This window comes from Agelaius tricolor, unplaced genomic scaffold, assembly GCF_023055355.1.
Source record: "Agelaius tricolor isolate 1412-34295 unplaced genomic scaffold, bAgeTri1.0.p SCAF_27, whole genome shotgun sequence".
NCBI lineage: Eukaryota > Metazoa > Chordata > Aves > Passeriformes > Icteridae > Agelaius > Agelaius tricolor.
The window spans coordinates 1,252,905-1,276,242 of record NW_027269287.1 but is presented as its reverse complement, the minus strand read 5'-3'; the positions used below and the strand labels follow the sequence as shown (position 1 = coordinate 1,276,242).

At 39.4% G+C, this 23,338-nt stretch overlaps 1 protein-coding gene and 1 long non-coding RNA gene across 2 annotated transcripts in view; one reads left to right on the top strand and one right to left on the bottom strand.

The window, feature by feature from the left end:
• Nucleotides 1-23,338, top strand: part of LOC139600430 (uncharacterized) — a 76,244-nt gene that overhangs the window by 21,736 nt on the left and 31,170 nt on the right. The window lies entirely within an intron of this gene.
• The window catches only part of PJA2 (praja ring finger ubiquitin ligase 2), a 33,422-nt gene continuing 12,786 nt past the window's right edge, over nt 2,703-23,338 (bottom strand). The window contains exons 3-9 of the mRNA XM_071448572.1: nt 17,577-18,585; nt 12,585-12,770; nt 10,998-11,183; nt 8,824-8,932; nt 4,514-4,628; nt 4,109-4,224; nt 2,703-2,866 (exon numbers count right to left, since the gene is read on the bottom strand). Coding sequence (XP_071304673.1) covers nt 2,786-2,866; nt 4,109-4,224; nt 4,514-4,628; nt 8,824-8,932; nt 10,998-11,183; nt 12,585-12,770; nt 17,577-18,585 — 1,802 coding nt within the window. The 3' untranslated portion in view covers nt 2,703-2,785. The remainder of the gene's footprint in view (nt 2,867-4,108; nt 4,225-4,513; nt 4,629-8,823; nt 8,933-10,997; nt 11,184-12,584; nt 12,771-17,576; nt 18,586-23,338) is intronic.

The window sequence follows — 23,338 nt, the reverse complement described above, 5'->3', positions numbered from 1 at the left end:
AGGAGTCCTTGACTTCTGTGCCTCAAAATAGCCTCCTCTCTAAATGGGAGACACACAGATTTGACAGACAGGACAGTCACAATCAAAGGGTTGTTGTCAATGGCTTGATGGTCCCAGGTGGAGACCAGAGACTGGTGGATTCCTCCAGTGTTATTGTTGGGTCTGGCCCTGCTGAACACCTTTGTCAGTGACACGGGCAGTGGGATCAGAGCACCCTCAGCAAATGTGCTGACGACACCAATCTGTGTGGTGTGATGGACACACTGCAGGCAGGGAATATCACCCAGAGGCATCTTGACAGGCCTGAGAGGGGCCTGTGTGGATCTCATGAAGTTCCACAGAGCCAAGTGCAAGGTCCTGCACCTGGTTCAGGACAATTCCAAGTACAACATAAATCACAGGCTGGGCAGAGAATGGGTTGAGAACAGCACTTAGAAGTACTTGGGATGCTGGAAGATGAAAAGCTTGATATGACCCTGCAACATGCACTGGCAGTCCTGAAAGCCAAACATGTCCTGGGCTGTGTTAAAAGATTGTGGGCAGCAGGTCAGGGGAGATGATTCTGCCTTCCTGCTTCACTCCCATGGAGAATTCTCCCCTACCTGGAGTGCTGTGTCCAGCTCTGGAGCCCTCAGCTTAAGAAAGACATAGACATACTCAAGCAGAACCTGAGGAGAGCTGCAAAAACATCCAGTGAGCTGGAGCACCTGCCCTTTGAGGATAGGCTGAGACAGCTAGGGTTGTTCCGCCCAGAGATGAGAATGCTCCAGGGGCATCTTAGAGCAGCCTTCCAGTGGGGCTACAGAATAGTTGAAGAGGAACTTTTAACCAGGGTGATAAGAGTGATAAGAGGAGGGCTAAGGGTTTTAAACTGAGAGATGTTTTAGATTAGATATTGGAAAGAATTGTTTACTGTGAGGGTGGTGAGGCACTGGAACAGGCTGTCTGGGCTTGGGACAACCTATCTCCCACGGCAGGGGGGTTAGAACCAGGTGATGTGTAAGGGCCCTTTCAACTCAAGACACTCTGATCTAAACACTTTTCACAGCTTATATAAGCTTATGTGGTTTGTACGGAGTTATTTTCTTAGAGACAGAAAGTATTTGCATTTTGCAGTTTACTTTATTAAAAAAATGTTTGTTTTTCTCATGTGTTCAGTCAAGCACAGAATAAGGAAAGAGGGGAAACAGGAGCTTTCTGCCTTGTATAACATGGAAGGCATCTACAGAGTTTCGACTTATGAGGCAGCTTACCATGTAACTTTATCCAAAACCCTTAGAACTTTCCCTTTGACTTGAGGGAAATTCTTTTCATACTATGTTAATTAGTATTGCTATGGCTAGTTAGAAAAAGATTGTTACCTCTTTGTCTAATGGTCAAAACAAATTAACTTACCAACACCTGCCAGAATCTGAATGCTTCCAATGTCCTAGTGCATGTATAGATAACATGAAACTTGGACAGAAACAAGCTTATTTTTTTCCATTTGGTTTCACATTCTTTCCCATTTGGTGACCTTCTATGATGGAGTGACTACAGCAGTGGATAAAGAAAGTGTTAGGGGTGTCATTTATCTGGACTTCAGATAAATGGCAGCATCCTCCACAATATCCTTCTCTCTAAATTGGAAATGGATTTGATGAGTGGGCTAAAAAGTGGTTGGACAGCCATGTCCAGAGGGTGGTGCTCAATGGCTCAGATCAACAACAGCTGGTGGGCCTTGAAGATCACTACTGGGACCAGAACTGTTTATGTCTTCATTAATGACACAGACAAAGGGATAAAGTGCTCCCTTTACAAATCTGCAGATGACACCAAGCTGAGTGGTGCAGCTGACACATCCAGAGGGACCTGGACAAGCTCGAGCAGTGGCCCATGGGAATCCCATGAGGTTTAGCAAGGCCAAGCTCAGGTGCTGCACCTGGGTCAGGGCAATCCCTGGTGCCAGCCCAGGCTGGGCATGAACAGATCGAGAGCAGCCCTGCCCAGAAGGACTTGGGGGTGCTGTGGCTGAGAGCTGGACATGAGCCAGCCATGGGCACTCCCAGCCCAGAGAGCCAAGTGTGTCCTGGGCTGCACCCAGAGCCCCTGGGCAGCAGGGCAGGGAGGGGATTCTGCCCCTCTGCCCCGCTCTGCTGAGACCCCACCTGCAGAGCTGCCTCCAGCCCTGGGGTCCCAGCACAGGAAGGACATGGAGCTGCTGGAGAGAGTCCAGAGGAGGCACCAAGGTGATCAGGGGGATGGAGCACCTCTGCTATGAGGGAAGGCTGAGAGAATGGGGATTGGTCAGCCTGGAGAAGAGAAAGCTTTGAGGTCCCTTCCAGTCCCTGAAAGGACTCTACAAGAAGGATGGAGAGGGACTATTCACAATGACTTATGACAGGACAAGGGAGAATGGTTTCAAACAAAAAGAAAGTAGGTTTGGATCACATATTAGGAGGTAGTTCTTTATGGTGAGGGTGGTAAGGCCCTGGCATGGGTTGCCCAGAGAAGCTGTGGATGCCACAGCCCTGGAAGTGTTCAAGGTCAGGTTGGATGGGACTTGGAGTGACCTGGTCTAGAGGAACATGTCCCTGCCCACAGCAGAGGGGGTTGGAGCCAGATCTTTAGAATCCCTTCCAACCCAAGCCAATCCATGACTATATATCAATATTTTATACTGAATTTTTTTCACATTATAATTAAAACAGGCAAAATTTACATTTTTATTTCGGTGGCAGATTTTATTTTCAACCCTAGTCTGAGGGTCCTGTAGCAATGTTAACAGAAGATGCTGAATCATCAATCAAATAAAAAAAACAGTGTCATCAGCTGCTTCGGGAGGTACAGGTGCAAGGACATGACGACAAACAGGGCATGTTCCCGACTACAAAGAGAGAAAAAAAAACCAAGTCATTTGCACAGTTTGCATTCAATTCTACTGAAAAGCCTAAAATTATTATTTATAAAGTATTTAGGGTCTCCACAACAGCACCACCTCAAACTCAAATTTGACTGCATAGCTACCTAGGGCTGACAGCTACCTAGAGCTGACAAACTCAGAAGAGAGAGTTGTTTTGCTTTTACTCCAGCTACATAGCAAATGCATTAGGTTCTCTGCAAGTTCTTCACAGCATTGATTTTACAGGTGGGGCTTTTTTTTTTTTTTTTTGAGGCAAAGATTAAAAATAAGTTAGGTACAGCCCAAATCTAAGATGTTGAAAAACCTAGTTTTCAGCAATAGCTGCTTACTATAACAACAGAAAAAAAAAAGGCAGGATGTGTAAAACAAGAAAAATGACTATGGTAATCAACATTATCACGGTAAAAAGAATTATAAACCCATCAAGGAAATCCATCAGGCCTCCATGCTAGAGGTATTCTGACATTTACCCCATGGTAAAACCAATTAATCTTTCTCTTATACTCTTGAGGAAATTCTGTTACACTGTAAGCTCACTGAGAACTACCAAATCCAGGCTTGTACAGCACATAAAGGAGAGCAGAAGTGTAACTAAAAAAAACATACCCGTTCATTAATTACAGTTGTTTTAGTTTAGCTTCAACATGGTGCAAGCCTTTTTAAGACATTTGGAAGCAAAGTGATTATAGATAATGAAAATTAAATCTAATATTGTATAGAATTAATAAAGGTAATTTTAAAAAAAGTTAATCTACAAGCGCTTCACTATTTCCTCTGCCAGCCTCTGTCACAATAAATGGGCCTGACATTGTGGTAAGACAGACCTAACCGTTTGCTCTTCTCAGAGAAAATGATTCCATTGTCTTTACTTCAAGACAGAAGTATAGTAAAGAAAGCTTTTCTGGTACCAAAACAAGTTATAACTAATCCATCTTTTTCGTTCTTAGTAAAGGAAAACATGTTTTCCCTTACAGAAATATTCCCTCTATTGAAGAAACTGACCTTCAGGTGAGTACAAATATAAATTTTTTTCCTCACTTGCACTAGAATTTGGTTCTAAAATGCATAAATTCAAATAATATTTCATAAATTCTTGGTATTTCATCCCACATTTTCAAAGAGTTAAAAGTTGTTCTTCCCAGAAGAATACACAATATACACAAAACCCCCTGCCCCCAAACCCTCCACCAATCCTGTAGTACTTACTCTCTGTAACCAAAGAGTTACACAAGGTTTGTGAAACAAATGATGACAGGGTAGCTCTGTTATGATTTCACCTTCCACATATTCACTGCAACAGATAGTACAACACTGCTCTTGACCTAAACCCAAGATGAAGAAAAAGCATTAATACCTTGTTTTACATCTCAGGTGAGCTCAGATTCAAATACATATATTACCAACAGTATCACTAATTGTTACAAAATACAGTCACAGTAACTCCATTAAAGATTACTTTTCCAAATGGATCAAAATTATACTCAGATTCAAAAGATCTTAAGACACCATTATGCAGTAAGAATACTTAAATATTGCATCTATGGTATTAGAGAAAGTTGAATTTGTTCTTACAAAATTTGTGGAAATTACTTGTTCCTTTTTTTTCCATACCATTGTAGTCACTTGTGACAATAATCTGTGGCAGACTATCTATGGTTTCTTTTCTAGCTGGTGGATGAGTCTGCTCAACATCAAATGTAAGAGACTCCAACTGTGCCAGAGCGGTCTGAAAGGGGTAAGCAGAGATCAAGTTCTATTATTCACAAATGTAACATTTCATACAAAACAAACAAACAAGCATGAAAAGGAATCCAATTCTAGCAGTGTTACTTTTTAAAATGGAAGATATGTCTGTCAAACTAACCATTTTATCATTTTTATTTTTGTAATGAATGAGATGAAACCAAAGGTCAAAACAGCAATGCCTTGCTTCTAAAGCATTCTTAGAGTATGAGGACAGAGTCACAACTTAATCTACAGTGAACACTTGTTAATTTCATAAAGTTACTGAAAAAGCAGCAAGTTGAAAATGTAATAAAGCTTTCCAACCTAAAACTGTCCTTTCATTGTCTTTCTGAAAATAAATGCTTCATTAACGTGTTTCCTGGCCTCAATTATTAAATTACTCAGGCACAAACAAAAAATATTAAGTACCTTGGCTACACTAAGAGTGTAAACTTCAAGAAATAAAAAACCCAAGATCTATGTAGATATTTCTAATCTTAAAACAGACCAAATGCTCTGAAGTAACTTTTTTTAAACTCAATTTTTTTACCATACAAAATCTTTAAGACTATGTCTACACCATATTTGCCGTGTGTATTTGCTTTGTACATCATACATTCAACTGTGCAAGGCACTCAGGAGGATATCCAGAAGAAAAAAAAATAATAAAATCACAGAACTCAGAATATTTGGTTGTATTTGCTGAGAAATGTACTAACCTGTTTGAACAGCACGCAAACTGAAGAACCAATGAAGAACTGATGTGACTAATTCATTCAGGTTCACACCCTGAATGAATTGGTCGCATCATTTAAGTACAACTACTTACTGTTCTAATCAGCTTGAAAATTATTTACACTATTGGCTACAAAACTCTCTTAGTAAGAAGTATAAGATAGTGTGATATTTTTGTCATGTTGGGAGTACACTTAACTAAAAAGCTCTATATACTAGAGAAATACTGGACTATACAGAAACCTCTCCAGTTGTCATTCCTCTTAAACTTTCCCTGAAGTTACTACAGCTTCAAACATGCTTGGACTACCTGAAAACATGCTTGGACTTGGATCACAGTGACAAGGTACCTCAAGCTACCACACTACCACAGATCTAAACCAGCAGTTTTATACCTACAGTCAAACCTTTGGGGCAGAGAGAGATCAGCATGAGCCAAGAAATATTTACAGCTTCTATAGCCACAAGAAATCTGTCAGTTCAAGGGAAAACCTGGGGTTATTCCTAGTGTTCTGTGCAAGTTCCCCTACAAAACAAGTATATTGCTCCAATTTTACAGCTAATACCCATCAAATTCTGGTACAGCAGACAGTATGACTTAACTAACATTAAGATGATTTTAGTATTTGTATTTGGTTTTTTTCTCCAATTGCAATGGTCTGAGAATATAGGTAAAAATACTATGCTTAAGCAAAGTAACTATTACACCTGGAAAAATTAGAAAAGATCCCAGGGATAGAGAATGTTGCAATATTATTTACGTGTCAAACTACTCTGTTTATATTCAGCATGAGTATTCTCAAACAGAAAGAACTGTATTACTTGCTTGCTTCTGAAACCTACACAAAAGAAACATTATAGACACAAAGCCATATACTTTGAGGCTGAAAGCCACATTTTCAAATCCAAAGTAGTGTCTGTTTCATAACTTTTATAAGATGTATCTTCAAAATACCTGTACTTCCTCTTATTGCTTGCATGACTGCTTACTTCTCCATGTACCAAAACCAAAATGCTGGACATTTTGCTACAAAACAAGAGTGCTACAGCCTACGAGGGTTTGAGCTCCTCACATCTGTGAAATGGCACAGGAAATACTTATAATGTCACTGATGCAGCAGAGGCAACTAGCCTGTTCTGTACTGCTAATGAAGTAAACCAGACACTCCCAACTATGTAGTTTCTTTCTAACAGATGGAAGAAAAAATATTTAAAATCACACATATATTCTATTAAGTTTTAGGAACCCAGAGAGCTATAAAAGCTATACAACATAGCTTTTCAAAACAAGTATTTAATACTTTCATTACTTCTCCTGTCCAAATGTCATAATTATTTGGGATAGAGCTCTCCCACTCCCTCCCCTCCAATTAAGATACACTTGAATTTTGGGTGCTTTATTGTGTCACATCCCTTTCAAGTATTTCAAAGCAATAATAAATTGATATTTTGCTCATATTTCCTGAACAATTTTAGTAACCATTTCATACTGTAAAAATATGTGCTCTATATTCTGGTTGAGATTTGAAGGGAATATTTGGAATTCTTACTCAGAACCTGTGTTGTCTATGTGGTCATAGTCCATACAAGTACATACAGTCCTCTACCTTTTATTTCTCAGTTACCACTTTCTGCTGACTAATTCCAAGTAGGCCAAGACTTCTATGCCTACCATAAAGTTTCATACACTTGTGTGCTACTTTCAAGCACAAATGCTATGTAAGAGAATTGGCTTTTCCACATTCACAGTGCCCTCTACCACAGGTACCTCTGTAGTCATCTGCCTGTTTGCTAATAGTGTTCAGTGACACTCTGTTCCTGGTGACACAAACATAATTACAGCACCTCCTCAACCAGCCATGCACATAATCACCTAGGATTACTTTTACAGGTCACTCTGACAGGACTGCACACATTTCTTCTGACAGAGTACTTAGGCAAATGTTGTTATACAGGAATGAGAAATCAAAACTTAAGAGTCGTAATAAACTCAGTCTCCTTCTCAAGTGTTAATTTGCAGATTAAAAAAAAAAGATATGATTAGTTTCTCCTCTCTGCACAGAACCTCTCACTTTGGTGCAAAGGAGGAGGCCAACTGTTTTTGCAGTTCATCTGCTTTTTTTTGATGTAGTGAGAACCAGACACTATGAAAGAGACAAGAACCTTCTCTATACAGCTTCAAAACACTGCTTTTACAATAAGGGTATCAACAGACCTTCTCCACATTAATGAAGTGTGTCTAAATAAGTAATGCTAAGAAGATCCTACACAGCTGGAGAAGGCCCTTTGATACTTGACCATGAATGATGACCTCCCATATACCTTGGGGGACAAACAAAACCTGGAAACTGCATGACTGCCAACTTACAGAATTGACCCCATCCACTGACTTGGAAAAGACCTGGGAACCTTATTCAGAAAATCATTGACTTTGCACATATTCATGGAAAAAAACCCCATTATCTATGATTGTTCCACTGTCTGCCAGCTTTAGAGAGCATTTCAAAGTGCCCTTGGTATTTGTCTGCAAGCACACTACGACATACAGCCTGCCCAGTTCACCCCTTTAAAGTGGGTGCTAGCAGCTAAACTGCCCCTTGCTGCCCTAAACTTACATAACCTACAAAACATTCAGTTCGGCTGTTGTAACACCATATTATATATGTCTACACATCATTTAGCTCTTATTTTGACAAATATCCTGCAGGGGAGATTTCTGGCAGTGCCAGAATTGTCATGCTGCATCAAACTGGATCTCAGCTAGCTCTATATTCACTCTGACATTGACCAACCTGAAGTTAAAAACAAAAGACAAAGACCATAACCATGCTGGTTCTTGATAATAAATGCTTTGGTCTGTATCCAAAATTAGACAGGTGAAATGGAATAGTTCAAGGTAAAGATAAAAGACTTTTTTTTTTCAGGTGGTTTCTTTACCTGATTGGAGTTTTTTGTTTGTTTGTTACTTGATGGGTTTTTTTTAAAATTTTTTTAAAATTTAAAATATACTAAGACAGTCAAACAAAGAAAGAGTCTTCTACTGATAAATAAAAATTTGAGAAATCCAAATATACTCTTGAAAAAAAATTAAAAAAAGCTGCGACAACTCACAGGCATAGGTTCAAGCATAAGCTTTCCTTTGTTATGTAGAGAATTTGGCAAAATTCTTTAGAATTAAATGGCATATGTTTACACTGGTAGTAACCAGTAACTTTATTTGCCTTACGAGGAAATAAATGCATATACTAAAAGGAGCAGGTACTGATAAATGACTTTTTGTAGTACATCCTTTAAAAAAACTTTCAAGGTGTATTTTCATGTTTGCTGACCCAAAAGTTCAAGCTAACACAGGAAAGTATCTGAAAATCTCCTGATTTTCAGAGTAAGTTGAAAAAGGATTCAATTATAAATATTTATGTTACAACATCAAAGATATAAGACCATCAAAAATATTTTAATACCTCCACAGCTTCTAAGTGTCCCTCTAGTGCCATATATGTGAGAAATTGAGGTTCCATGTAAGGAATGGCTTGACCAAGTCCAAGGCCATCACCAAACTCATCAAGTAGTCTGAAAAACATGGGTTAGGAAACATGGTCTTATTTTCAAAATTAACAGTTACAACACAAAGTCTGGACATATCAAATCATTGCACATCACCTGTTAATAACAGCCTGATACCCAGCCAGCTGATCTCCCCCTCCCTTGCCTCAACTGGACATGTAAATAAGATAAAAAGCTCATGGGTCAAGAATAAGGGCCATGAGTCATCAATCACCACCACAGGCAAAACTGACTCAATTCAGGAAAAGCCTTAATTTAATTGAAAGGTTGAACCAGATGATCTTTTGAGGTTCCTTTTCAATTTAGGCTGCTCCGTGATTCTATTAATTTATTGCCAATAAAAATGGATTTGAATGGTAAGAAACAAAGACAGAAACTAAACCACCTTTCTCTTAGCCCTCTCTTTATTTCCAGGCTCAACTTCACTCCTTAATCCTTGAGGCCTCTAATTTTTCCTATCCCAAGCAGGGCAGAGGAAAAGGAACAGTGATTGTGGTCTATCCATGGGTAGTTCCTCTTTGCAATTACTTCCTCCTCACACTGTTTCCCTGCTCCTGCATGGGTTTTTCCCACAAGCTGCAGTCCTTCATCAGCTACTCCAGCACAGGTTCGTCCCAGATACAGTTCCATCAGCAAATTCTTACCTGTTCCACCACAGTCTTCTCCAGCACTAGAGCACTTCCTTCCCCCTCTTTTCTGACCTTGGTGTCTGCAGGGTTGCTTCTCTGACATCATCCTCATTTCTCTCTCACACACTGCTTGCTGTTCAACATTTTTTATCCTTTCTTAGTACTTTCCCAGAGGCCCCACCCTATGGTGGGTCCACTGGAGTCAGCTGGAACAAGCTGTCCCACATGGGGCAGCCCCAGCCTCTCAGAGACAGTTCTGCAGTTCTGGTCCCAGCACAGTGGTATCACATTCCCACAGTATATACTTCAGAACATCCTGATGGGAGTTCTTACGGTGAAAGGGTATATGTTCAGCTAATATGTTTCATATGTATTGCTGTAAAGTTGTTTTACAACTAACAATCAGATTTTGATTACATCATGTGTCAGATCCTTTGAGTTCTGTTTTAGAAATTCAGAAATTAAATCTTAAAAGTGGCACAAGTGAAATGATGTACAGGTCTGCATATGTTCAGCAGACCAAACTTAACAGACCATCAACATCTTTGTTCCTGTTTTTAGTAACTAAGAAGCTTACCAAGGCTAACCTCCAACACTTGAAAGACAGCTTCTGTCCCTATCGCACAATTGCATTGCTAGCTTACTGCCTGACAGTGTAAGAATACAGGCCTTACTTCTAGTTTGGACTCTCATGCATTAGTCCCTATTATGCTTTTCTACAATATAACTTCACATGGAGAAAACAACAGTGTTGGTATGTCTGCACTCAAGTCTATATTTTAATAACCAGAAGAGAATACGTGTTATGTCTCTCACTGGAAAACCTTTTGTCTATCACATTCTAAAACAAACACATTATACTATTATACATTATACTGTTTTGTATGTGGCTCCAATCACTTTATTCCTGGTATTTGAAGCATTTTTATAATAAATTGATTGCAATATCCTTCAGTAATCTAATGACAGAAAACGGAGTGAAGCATTCAAAATTATTATAAAAATTATTTATTATAATATTGGGTAAGTGTATGGTATTTCAAAGAGAAATAAGATAGATCTGTAATGACTAACTTACACCAGTTTGAAAGGAGGAAAAGACCAATTATAAAATAGGACTGACTTGAATGCTGATTACATTTATATTGCCTTATTTCTGTTAAACTTCCATTTGAAAATGAAATTAGAAAATAAACTCCTGCCTTGCATATTTAGGGCACCAAAATTTTCTCAAATCACAGCCTGATTTAGCAAATCTATTCCCTTTTCTCTCATTAGAAGATATATAGCACTTGAAATACCTTAAACTTTAAAACTGAGATTATTAGTCCTTGAAGCAACTGCATACTGATAACCATAAGTACTTTTGACATCTTATACAGAAAACAAAATAGCAACTACAAAACCTCTGAAATGAAAGCAGACGACTATCAAATGCATACCTCCACTCCACATCCAGGTCTTCACTCACACTGGAGTCATCCTCAAGATTGTTATTTCCATCCAACAAGAGGAATCCAAGATGTACAAAATCACGAATTGGATCATTTTCCTCATCACTGCTACTTTCTACTTCTTCTTGGTACTGTAACCAAGGAATTTCACCTTCCTCCAATAATGCCTGTTCCCTTTATATAAATAAATAAAAAGCTAAAACTAAAAAGCTAAGAGAATTTACAAACATACATAAGCAACAAAAGCCAAACAAAACACAAAGACTAAACAGGCATGTTTCCCAGACTACAGAGTCACAGATTAGGAATTAAGCATTTGCCATAAAAACTCAAGAAATTCACAGAACTCACAATCTAATAACACCCATGATTCTGTGGCAAAGTTTTGTCTAATGCTCAAGGCCAGCAGTACAGTAAGCAGTTTGTTTCAAATTTTCCCTAGTACAGACAACATCCCTGCCAAGGTTAATAAATTTGGTACTAAACATCTTATTTATCTACAAGTTCCTAAAGGCACTAAGGAGAAAAATTGTCTTGACACCCAGAGCAGCCTCCATGGCAAAGCTTGGCTTGAACGCAATGCAAAGAGCTACTACTTGCAAGAGAAGCTATCTTGCAAGAGAAAGACTCCTCTCATTCCTGGATATTCTAGAGAAGCAGAAGTCACCTGGATGCAGAGCTGCATGAGGCTGTGAGGCCCACTTTCCTTATAGAAGGGAAAATAAACACGAATTATGTTAAAGATGGATACATTTTTATGCTGTTCATATCAAAAAAAGTTAAAAACCTCCATTATTGTTGTTCTGAAAGAGATGAGTTGTTATAAAGTTTTCATAAAGTCACACTAGTTCTTCAAGACCCAAGAATGTGGAGAATACTAAAAAAGCATTAACAACAAAAAGGACTGCTTAGCAATAGGTACTGTGCACCTAAGAAGCTGAAAGAACACTTAAGAGTGGCCTTTGCTTTATAAAGATCCAAACTAGAGTCACTATTAAATGCTTAAAAAAAGCCAAGAACATTCCTCTTAGCTGTACATAGTTACAAATTTTGCCTTATAGCAAAGGCAACTACAGTTGAATGACTGGAAAAATAAAGTTTAAAGTTACTAGAGCAAGCAAGAAATTCAAGTTTTCTTTAATCACTGAAAGGCCTGCAGAAAATAAGGAGCAGCAGTGGAATAGAAGAAGTAATAAAGCAGAGAGATAAACAAGTTCTTTTCCAGTAGTCCTATGCAGTATCAAAGGATGTTTATGTAACACGTATATATTAACAATTAACTTGCCTAACTGGCTTTTTAAAGTCAATATTAAGTCTATTAGCCATATTGACATTACATGGCAATACACTCTCATTGTTTCTGTATGTTTCATTACAAAGAACTGCTTGCATGAAATGTCATATTTTCCATTATTCGAAATGCATACAACTATTGAGATTATTGTGATGTAGGCAAATGATTGTTGCCAGCATGGTAACTGCTTTTAGATGTTATTCTATGTAGTGCTATGTGAATACCCTACTACTGGCGATGCTGGAAGTTGTAGGAAGTTAGCCAATAAAATAAAGGCTTACTCTTCTTGGAAACAGAAGTCTGTGCTGTCCTCTTTCACACCACTGCTGCTCCTCTGCACACCAGGGTCACGCTCCTCCCTGCACGAGACAGTCTCCCAGCTTTCATCACTTGAGGACTGCTCTTTTTCCACAGCAGTAAAATAGGAAGGCACAGATGTAGACCATTCTCCATCACTGCACTCTGAGCTGCAATTTAAACAAGTAACAAAGTATGAATTCAAACACTGCTTTCGGGGAAAGAAAATAATTTCCTACTTTTCTATCAACATTGCTCTCAATATAGGCAACTTTTTCCTAGGAGAAATTAATCTTGTGCTATCTATAGATGCATTACAAATCAAATGCACACAGACTTATTTAAAAAAAAAGAAAATTAGTCTGTAAAAAAAATTCAAACATTCTACCCATCCTACTTTACAGAAATGTTTTGTTCTTCCCTTGCCCCATATGTAGAGTACAGGCAACAACTAAAAACCAGAAACCAGTCTCACTATACACATCTTTCTCCCAGATTAGAAAAATGGCAGCAGTGGCACTGCCTGATTAACAAATAATGATCAATGTTAGCCTTACCTCTCAGCCAAACAAATTTAAAGTCACAGATCTCAGAACATATAAGCCATATAGAATGACCTTTTGTAACATAGAAAGATATAATGGATTACTTACTTCAAACTACTTGATTCACTACCCCAAACAATATGAACGGCAGGGAGTTTTGAAAAGACAATTTGCTCAGCCACCACATAGGAAAGGGCAATAAATAAGCTTTGAGCAGCTTAAACAAAATAGTAGTGCTAGCACAATCTTAGGAAGGATAAACTACTGCTACCATTGGTAATGGCACTTTGATGATTCACTCACTACAGTGACAATTACTGAAAATCAAAAAAAAAGTCAACTAGCTCTGTCATTTCAAAAAGTTGGAGAAAATACATGTGAACAGCCAACTCACTTACTGGACCTCATTTTATAAAGCAATCCACAACATCCACAGCATAGTTCTCTAATCTGCTAAACCCAGAATGTTTAAGTGTATTGTTATTCCCCCACCTAAAAACTCACTAATTTCCTCCTTTTATTGAATATTACAAATGTATGCCAGTAGAACTTTCAGTTTAAGGAATTTTCAGTGCTTTTGAAAAACTGCATAGTATATACTGCAAGTTTTACAAGAATAAAGAAATTCAAGACAAAGATTATATATAAGCATTTTAATTTGAGGCAGGAATAAATTTTTCTACCACAATTCTGATGACTAAGAAAAGTGATGGAAATGAGAATATTCATTAATTTTGGGCATCTCATCTAATGCATTACACCATCTAAAACTGAATATTGACTTTTTAAACCTTTTGATCTGTTTGGTTCTTTGGTTTTGGGTTGGGAGTTTGGTTTGGAATGTTGTTTGTTTTTATGTAGTTTAATCAAGTTTTTAATATATTATACAATTTCATCTTAGATAAAATTGTATATAGCTGAAATACTCATGCCTTGTTTTAGTTGTCTCTATTTTACAATCTGAGAATGACTTCCAACACACTTTAAAACACTCCTCCTTTGCTTTTAGTCAAATTTGTTCTATTTAACGTTTATACACAAACACTAATTCAAACCAGAAAAGGATATACCTAAAGTCACTAACTCTAAACAACTGAAGAACATTAAATATTTCAGAACTCAGGATTTAATTGTGCTCAGTTCTGCATGGGTGCAGAAGATTACTTAATGGTTAGAGAGTTACAGATTTGTCACTTGCCAAAAGCATAGCACATGAACTTAGCATCTGCATGTGGATTAGCTGACACTAGTCCCTCCCCCTGACTGAACCCCTTCCTAACCTGTACTTGGCATACAGTCCAAAATTAAATGGAAGGAGCTAATGAATATGATCCTCCTCCCTCCAACCCTGCCCTGGGACCTTCCACCACCCTTTGAACATACATGGTTCTAAGAAACATGCAAAACTTTCTCCTTCCCACACTGCTTCCACATGCTAACACCACAAAAGCTGTGCACCTCCTCAAAGTGAAAATGTGAGGTGGAGGCCCACGCTGCAGCAATCAAAAGGTGAATTTCTCCCTGGGTTGGGAATAAGCTAAAACTGACCTGAAGGATGTAGTTTGACATGTATGTCAAATACACTTTTCATGCAGTTCTGCATGAACATAAAATATAGTTTAAATCTTTAAACATAAAACTTCACCTTTCAAGAGTGAACATATTACTTCTTTGTACACACTAATTGACAATTTATTTCATAAACATAAGTATTTTTAGGTTTTAGAACATAAATTATGGGGATTCTAAGTTAAAAATACATGATTCCTATTTACTGGTTCAGTTACCGTCAGCATCAAGAACATTTCTAATAATCAATCCATGTTTCTTTTTGTCATGCTACAATAACCCATCATTGTGCATCATGGAAGCCAATGCTACAATTGTAGAATATATTGCATTTCCTTCATGGCATTTTAATTTTCTAGCAGCATCATTTCAAAAAGGGAAAAGACCATGCATTAATTAAAATTTTTAAAAAGCAAACCTTACAAGGAAGTGATGGATTCATTTGCAAGTACCTTTATTAAGAATCACAGAATTGTCAGGGTTGGAAGGAACCTTTGAAGACCAGTCCAACCCTTTTGCCACCCTGCCATCCAACCCTTCAACAGTCCAACCTGGGACACAGGAATGGTCCCAGGTGGGTTTGGAATGTTTTCAGAAAGGGAGACTCCATGACCTCTCTGCGCTACCTGTTCCAGTGCTTTGCCACCCTCAACCGTAAAGTTCTTCTTGCTGCGGTAGAGCTTCTTGTGTTTTAGTGTATGACTATTACTCCTTGTCCTGTCACTGAGAACCACTGCAGGGAGTCTGGCTCATCCTCCTGGCACCCACCTTGGAGCTATTTATTTGCATTAGTGAGATCCCCTCTCAGTCTTCCCCAGACTAAACAGACCCAGATCCCACCTCTCCTCCTAAGAGATGTGCCCCAGACCCCTCATCATCTCTGCAGCCTCCACTGGACCCTCTTCAGTAGCTCCTTATCTTTCTACAACTGTGGAAACCAAAAATGAACACAGTACCCCAGATGTGCCTCACTAGGGCAAGAAGGGGAGCAGGATCACCTCCCTGACCTGCAGGCCACACTCTTCCCAATGCATCCCAGGATACCACTGTCTCTCCTGGCCCCCAGGGCACACATGACCAGCTCATGGTCAACTTGTCACCCACCAGCACCACCAGGTCCTACCCAGAAGAGCTGCTCTCCAGTGGGTGAGCCCCCAGCCTATGCTGCTACTGGGCATTATCCCCCCACCAAGTACAGGACCCCATACTTAACACCTTGAAAAAGAAAAGCCCCCAAGTCTACTATTTTAAAATGCATTTTGTTCTCTCATAGTTGCAAGTCTGCGACTTTTAAGTTTTAAAGACGAGATTTTATGCTAATTAATTTTCATGCTTTTCTCTCTACAAAAATACAGGACATACAATCTACTAAGCAGATTAGCTTATGAATGACAAGCACATGTACATCAACAGAGAGCCACATCAATATCCAGAACATATGTCTTGTAAAGTGGGAACAGAATCAACAAGATGAAAGCAAACTGCAAGAAAAAGAGGGAAAAAAGCCATCACAAATACTACTACATCTCATACGGTTAGAAATGTTTTTACCCTCGAATAGCTCAGTTATATAATTCCAATTAATAGTGAAGAGTTCTAAGCTAACATTTTATGAATAGAAGTTAATCAACATAAGGTTTATCCAAATTATTTTGTCTTTTGGATGATGTCTTAGAGTAATTATATGGTGCTTGCATCCCCAATCATCTGTTCTGTTTATGCTCAATATTAAGTTTTGAACCTTTAAGACTTGTTGCAGAGAGTGAAGGGGGGTGAAGAAGAAGCATGCAGTTTGTTTTCAGACACTGCACTCACTCCTCCACATTCCTGCTCCTGGACTGTGTTCTCTGTGGCATGGACAGACAGCGGGACAGAGCTCTCCTTTGCTTTTAGTTGGTTTTTAGCTAGCTAAGGCAGAGAAGTTCCCTGGATTGTGGTTTTTCTTTTTCTTGGAACTGTTCAAGCCTGCTCTGGACTGAAAACCCAGAAAAACACCAGGAGCTCACACACCAGTCGGAGCCCGGGATGCTGCATTCCAGTGCTGGAAGGACTAAGAGACTGGGGGAGCCGACTTACACTCCACAACAAGGACTCTCTGAATTTTAATATTTTTTTCTTTTTTTATTCTTGTGAATACTTTTCTTGTTAAATAAACAGTTTTTTCCACTTTTCTCCAAGGAAATATTTTCCCGAATCAGTTGGAGGCAGGGCCACTTGGATCTGCTTTCTAGAGGGACTGCTTTTGGAGTTTCCTTGAAAATGTGCCCTAAACCAGGACACCTGAAGAGCTCAAAGCAGGAGAAACCTGAACATTGCTTCTCATGTCAAGGTTGGAGCAATTTGTAAATCTAAAACTGTCATAATTAATAGTTACTTTGGAAACACCTAGTAGTCTCAATAATTTCCATTAAAATGGGTTTAAAAAACCCTATCAAGTTATTCTTCAGATATTACAAGGAAGAACAATTTCTTTCAATAGAGACAATAACATAAATAGGCTGCCATGTAGAATACTGAGATTTGGAAGCAAAAAAAATAATTCTGAAGAGTAAGCCTAGAAAGAAACTTTCAAAGCTGAACAAGGCTTTCAGTCTTTACCCTCCATCTGCTCAGTAAAAATGAAATACAAATAAACAATATTCCTCAGTGATAAGATGCTCTGACTGCAGACATAAGGAAAGGCTTTTTACATTACCAGAAGAGTGAGGGATAACTGAAAGGAAAAGTTGGCATCTTGTTATCTGATCATATTCTGAAATGCCTTAAGTTTTTATGTCTCATTTGCTAACATATTGTTCAGTTTCACACACTATTTACACAAAAGATTCAATACTAAAACAGATAGAAAAATAAAACTTTTACCTGTCTTCATCTTTGTGGGACATTAAGTAATGTGTGTTGTGGTCTTCAAACTCATTCCAAAAAGCACTGTCACTTAGAACATTGTTTTGTACTCGAGCTAGTGAATTTCTTCTTAAGTCTATTTCTATGTTCTTTTGATGACTGCGCATTCTTGAGAGAAAGAACATACCAGAACTCATCTCATCTTTGCCATCTCTCAAGGGACACTCAGGATGGCACTGCTGGACATCAGCAGTTCCAATTCTCCTCCAGGAATCATTTTCCTCTTCATCATCACTAGGGAGATGGTTTTCTCTCTCCAGTTGTTTAGCAGTATTTTGTTTTCTAATTTTAGGTCTCACTACTAGTTCAGATGAATTTTCTTGGTCAGAGTCTCCATCACAGATGTTTAATACATCAGCAACTGGTACAGGGGTTCCAATTCCTACATCCACTATATGTTTTATCTGCTGTGTTTCATAACTGTCATCACCCAGGCTAATTTTTGGTGTAGCTTCATCTTCAGCAGATTTAGGTCTCCTATTGCTTGGACATGCCAAAGACGGTCGTGCTTCTTCGCAACTTTCTTTATAAACACTGTGGTTGAAAGCAGAGAGTCGGGACTGTAAGTCATTAATAGACTCCATGTCTTTTTCACACTGAGAAAGTATGTTATCTAGTCTTCCCTGAATTAGACCTGCTGCTTCTCTTATCCAAGAATATTTGTCTAGAGCATCCTCTTCATCTCCATCACTGCTATCTGGCTCATAAGAGTCAATGTTTACAAAAGCAATTCCATTTTTACCGTTCAAATCATTATGCCCTCCAGGCGTGTGTTCTGCAACGTCCTCAGATTTTTCATTAGGATTCATCAGGTCCCGTGAGGTTTGGTTGCCTTCTAGGTCATAACAGAATACAGAAAATGGTGATGTTTGGCTTGATGCACTTTGGCAAACAGGTTCTCTAGTGCCAGCATCTTTTGACAAAGGCTCAGAAACTTGAACCAATGGACTAGAATCTTCAGAGAAAGCTGTAAGAAAGAATGCACTGGAATAATCAAATCCAACAGAAATATTCTTGTCTACAACTGCTCATTTAAAAAGAAGGGATAAGTTACTAGGACTGTTGTACAAAGTGATAGAAACATTTATCAGAGATGCAGTCATTCTTCAGCAATATATTTACCTTCTCATTTATACAAACTAAGCCTATAGAAATAGATCTAAATTATACAATTCCAGCTACAGATGTGATAGGGAAAAAAGTATTAAAGGAACACATACACAAGCAGAATTTTTACATTGTTTATATAAAAGGGAATTATAAGATAACAGGAAAACTGAATGAACATTTCTCTCCATACTGGATTATCCATTCATTAACTGGCTAAATTGTGCCTTCTGCCACATTCAGATAAAGTCACTTATTGCTACTATAAATTACATACTAAAAGAACTGTAATTTTTACCTGCACCTTTGAGTGCAACTCCTCTTAAGAAGAAAATAGCAGGGTTGAATGTGGTATTACAGGTAATAGCTGCTTCATAACAAATGCATTTTAGTTATATTACACTTGAACACCTCTTGCATAAAGGGACAATAAACATCAAATCTAGCAGCAAGAGTTAAAGAAGGTAAAAACATCTATACTACTGCTACTACAAAATCAATACTTTTCAAGTAAGTTTTGAACTCCTAACCAAGGCAATAGTCCAGACTTTTTTGTCCAAAATCTCATCTAAATCATTAGATGAGGCTCCATTACTAGGTTGGTGAATTCCTGGCACTGGAATCTTATGAGAGCTATGCCCCTCAGCACTAGGAGTCTGGCTTCTAGTAAATAATACTGTATCTAATTAGAATCTTGAAGCTCCTCCACAAAATTGCTATGAGCCAAGGCTGGTAGGCAGGCCCCTCTAGAGATCATCCACTCCATTCCTCTTGCTCAAGCAGAGTCACATATATTGAGTTACCAAGGATCAAATCCAGTCATATATTTAATATTATAAATAATGTCTCCTCCTACCCATCTTCAACAGTTTCTTCGATTCCTAAAGCACCTCGATGGTAACTTCATGGTGCAGGCATTAAAGGGGAGTGTGCAACTAGGAGAGGTACCCTCCTTGATTTATTGCTTGATAACAGAGGGTCTCATGACCCAAGTAGAGACTGTTGACAGTCTTGGCCACAGTGAACATGATGTCATAGAGTTCCAAGTCTCTGCTGACAGAAGAAAAAGTAAAAACTTCAACTCTGGACGTGAGAGCAGACTTCAGGCTGCTCAGGGAACTAGTTAGTGAGATCCTGGGAAAATGCTTTGGAAGGTGCTGAGGTCAGTGCTGGTCACTTTTTAAGGACCATGTCCCAAGGGCACAGGAACATGTGATTCCAAAAATGCTCGAAGTCAAGCAAGTGAGGCAGAAGGCTGGCTTGGATGATCAGGGATCTTCTTTTGGAGCTAAAGCAAGAAAAGAAGGTGTATGGCCAGTGGAAGCAAAAGCCAGGTGACATGGGAGGAATACAGAGATGCTGCTGCCACTCTAGGGAGAAAATTAATGTGTCCAAAGCTCAGTTGGGGTTGATGCAGGTCAGAAACACAGGGGACAATAAAAAGAGTTTTATTAAGTACGCCAGTAGCAAAGGCAGTGCAGGAATAACATAAGCCCATTACAGGATGAGGATGGTCACCTCACAGACAAGGACAGAGACAAGGCAGAATTGTTAAATGATTTCGTTGCCCATCTTCAAGACTGATGAAGACAGGATGTCCAAGGACGCCCCAGTACCTGAGCTGGAGAATGATCAACTCAGTCAATCCTGAACTTGTATGGGATCTGCTGCTCCTGCTGAATCTCTGTAAGTTTATAAGGCCTGATGGGATTCATCTGAGGGTAGTCAACTAGTCACAGCAAGGCCTCTCACAATGATTTTTGAACAATTCTGGGAAACTGCAGAGGTCCCAGCTAACTGGACCATAATAATGCTGTCCCGGTTTTCAAGGATGGCAAGGATGACCCTGGAAAGGCAGGCCTGTCAGTCCACTTCAGTGACTGATAAAAATCACAGAGATGACTATTCTGGTGTAGTGAAAAACCTGAAGGAAATGCAGCCACTGGTCACAGTCACCACAGCTTCATAAAGGCAAAGTCCTGCCTGTCAAACCTTATTTCCTTTCATGACAAGGTATCCCATCTATTGGACAAGGGAACCAGTTCATGTAATCTTTATGGATTTTAGCAAAGCTTTTGATGCTGCCTCACATAGCATCCTTCTGGAACACAAAACACCCAGCACACAGATGCATAAACACATCATGTGATGGGTGAGTAACTGGCTCATGGGGCATCCTTCTGGAACACAAAACACCCAGCACACAGATGCATAAACACATCATGTGATGGGTGAGTAACTGGCTCATGGGTCAGGCACAAAAGGTGACAGTGAATGGAGTGAAATCACACTGGTGACCTGTAACTAGTGGAATTCCACAGGGCTCCATCCTCATCCTTGTGGTCTTCAGATCTTCATAAAAAACTAAGACACAAGACTCAAGGTACATTAAGTAAGTTTGCTGATGACACTAAATTGGGATGCTGGAGAGCAGCACAGGAGATCCTGGTCAATGGCAAGTTCAACATGTTCAACATGTGTAAGCAGCGCCCTGGCAGCCAGGAGGGTCAGTCCTGTCCTGGGGGCATCAGGCCCAGCATCACCAGCTGGGCAAGGGAGGGGATTGTCCCACTCTGCTCTGGGGCAGCCTCATGTAAGGTGGTGGGGGCAGTTTTGGGTACCACAATGTAAGATATAAAGATATTAGACAATGTCTAAAGGAGGGCCAAGAAGATTGATGAGGAACCAATAGGGGGAAGACACACAAGGAGCAGCTGAGGTCACTTGGTCTGCTCATCTTGGAGAAGAGGAAACTGAGAGGTCTGCAAGAACCCCAGAGAGGAAGAGGAGGGGCAGACCCTGATCTCTTCTCTGGGGTACAGTAACAGGACCCAAGGGAATGTCCTGATCTTGCGTCAGAGCAGGTTTAGTCTCGGTATCAGGTAAAGGTTCTTGCCCCAAAGGGTGTTTGGGCACTGGAACAGACTCCCCAGGGCAGTGGTCACAGCACCAGCCTAACCAAGTGCAAGAAGTGTTTGGACAATGCTCTCAGGCCCCACAGAGTGATTCTTGGGGATGTCCTATAGCCAGGAATTGGACTCAGTGACGCTTGTGAAATATGCTATGCTGCATATTCAGAAAATATGCAGCATTTTAGGTAATACCTATCCACCCAAATATAATAACAGATGGGAAAAAATGTAGCCTAGTGGAGACAAAGAAAGTAAATCAATCCAAAATGGTTCTGTAAGATAAATTTGAAGAGTTGCAATATACACACAAACACATGTAAAGGAAAGGCATTTTGTTATTAAATACTTTACATACAAAGCAACTGTATTGGGAACAGGGAATTTCTAATGACCCATAAAATAACTGCATGCATCTCTGTGTAACTGAAAAAAGAAATGTGGTAGCATTATATAGAGATGCCACTCCAGACTCAACACTGCCTTACAGGAAATAGACCTTTAACTAGATGAAAGTATAAAAAAATGTATGAAGCAAGGACAACAGTAAACACACTTCAATTACAACAAATTAAAACCACCCTTGCATACAAAGCTAAAACAGCACTATACCATTATCATTTAAAAAGAAAAAAAATTAGAATAAGAAAGCAGTTTCAAAATAGTCTAAAAGGAAGGAGGATGAAAAAAGTTACCTTGTAGAGCAATAGAATCACTTATGCTGGAAAAGACCACTAATGTATCAAGTGCAACCATAAATCTAACACTGCCAAGACTATGTATGCACACCTTTTATGGACTACCAGGAACTGACAACTGCCACTTTTCTGGGCAGCCTCTTTCAATGACTGGCAAACCCTCTGGTGAACATATTTTCCCTAAAAGCCAATTAAGCCTCCTCTGGTGCAATCTGAAGCCCTTTTTTCTTGTTCCATCACTTGTTATTGGGCAGAAAGAACCACACCTGACTCACTCCAGCCTCCACTCAGGCAATTGTACAGAGCAGGAAGGTCCCTCAAACCTCCTTTTCTTCAGGCTGAACACCCCCAGCTCCCTCAGCTGCTCTTCATTTGACTTGTACTCCAGACCCTTCCCCAGCCCTGCTGCCCTTCTCTGGACACATTCCAGCCCCTCAATGTCCTTCCTGCCCTGAGGGGTCCAGAACTGGACACATCACTTGAGCTGTAACCTAACCAGTGCCCAGCATAGGGGGATTGTCACTGCCCTGGTGCCACACTATTGCTGACACAGGCCAGGTGTCCTTGCCCACCTGGGAACACTGATGGCTCATACTCAGCCAGTGTTGAGAAGTACCTCCAAGTCCTTTCCCTCCAGGCACTTTCGAAGATCTAAGGCTATATCAAATAAGGTTTTTTAAGCTGAAAACCTCAGACAAAGAAATGGGACCATATTTCTAATCCAATAAGGGATTCTGTATTCCTCTATTAAATTATTATTCAGATGCTAATGTCACAGAAGGCATTTTGGTAAATAATAACATCCAATATGCATTAAACAAGAAAGGAAAGTGGTCTAACTGGTATACACAAAAAAAAAAAGGAACTTTTAAAGATGTTTTAGGGGCTTAAACTAATTTTCACTATGGTTGACAAAGAGAACAACCTGGTTCATGATGCATCAAATATTTCACAGCCTCATTCTAAACAGAAGGTTAGAATAGGCATTTTCTTCCAAATGTGAATT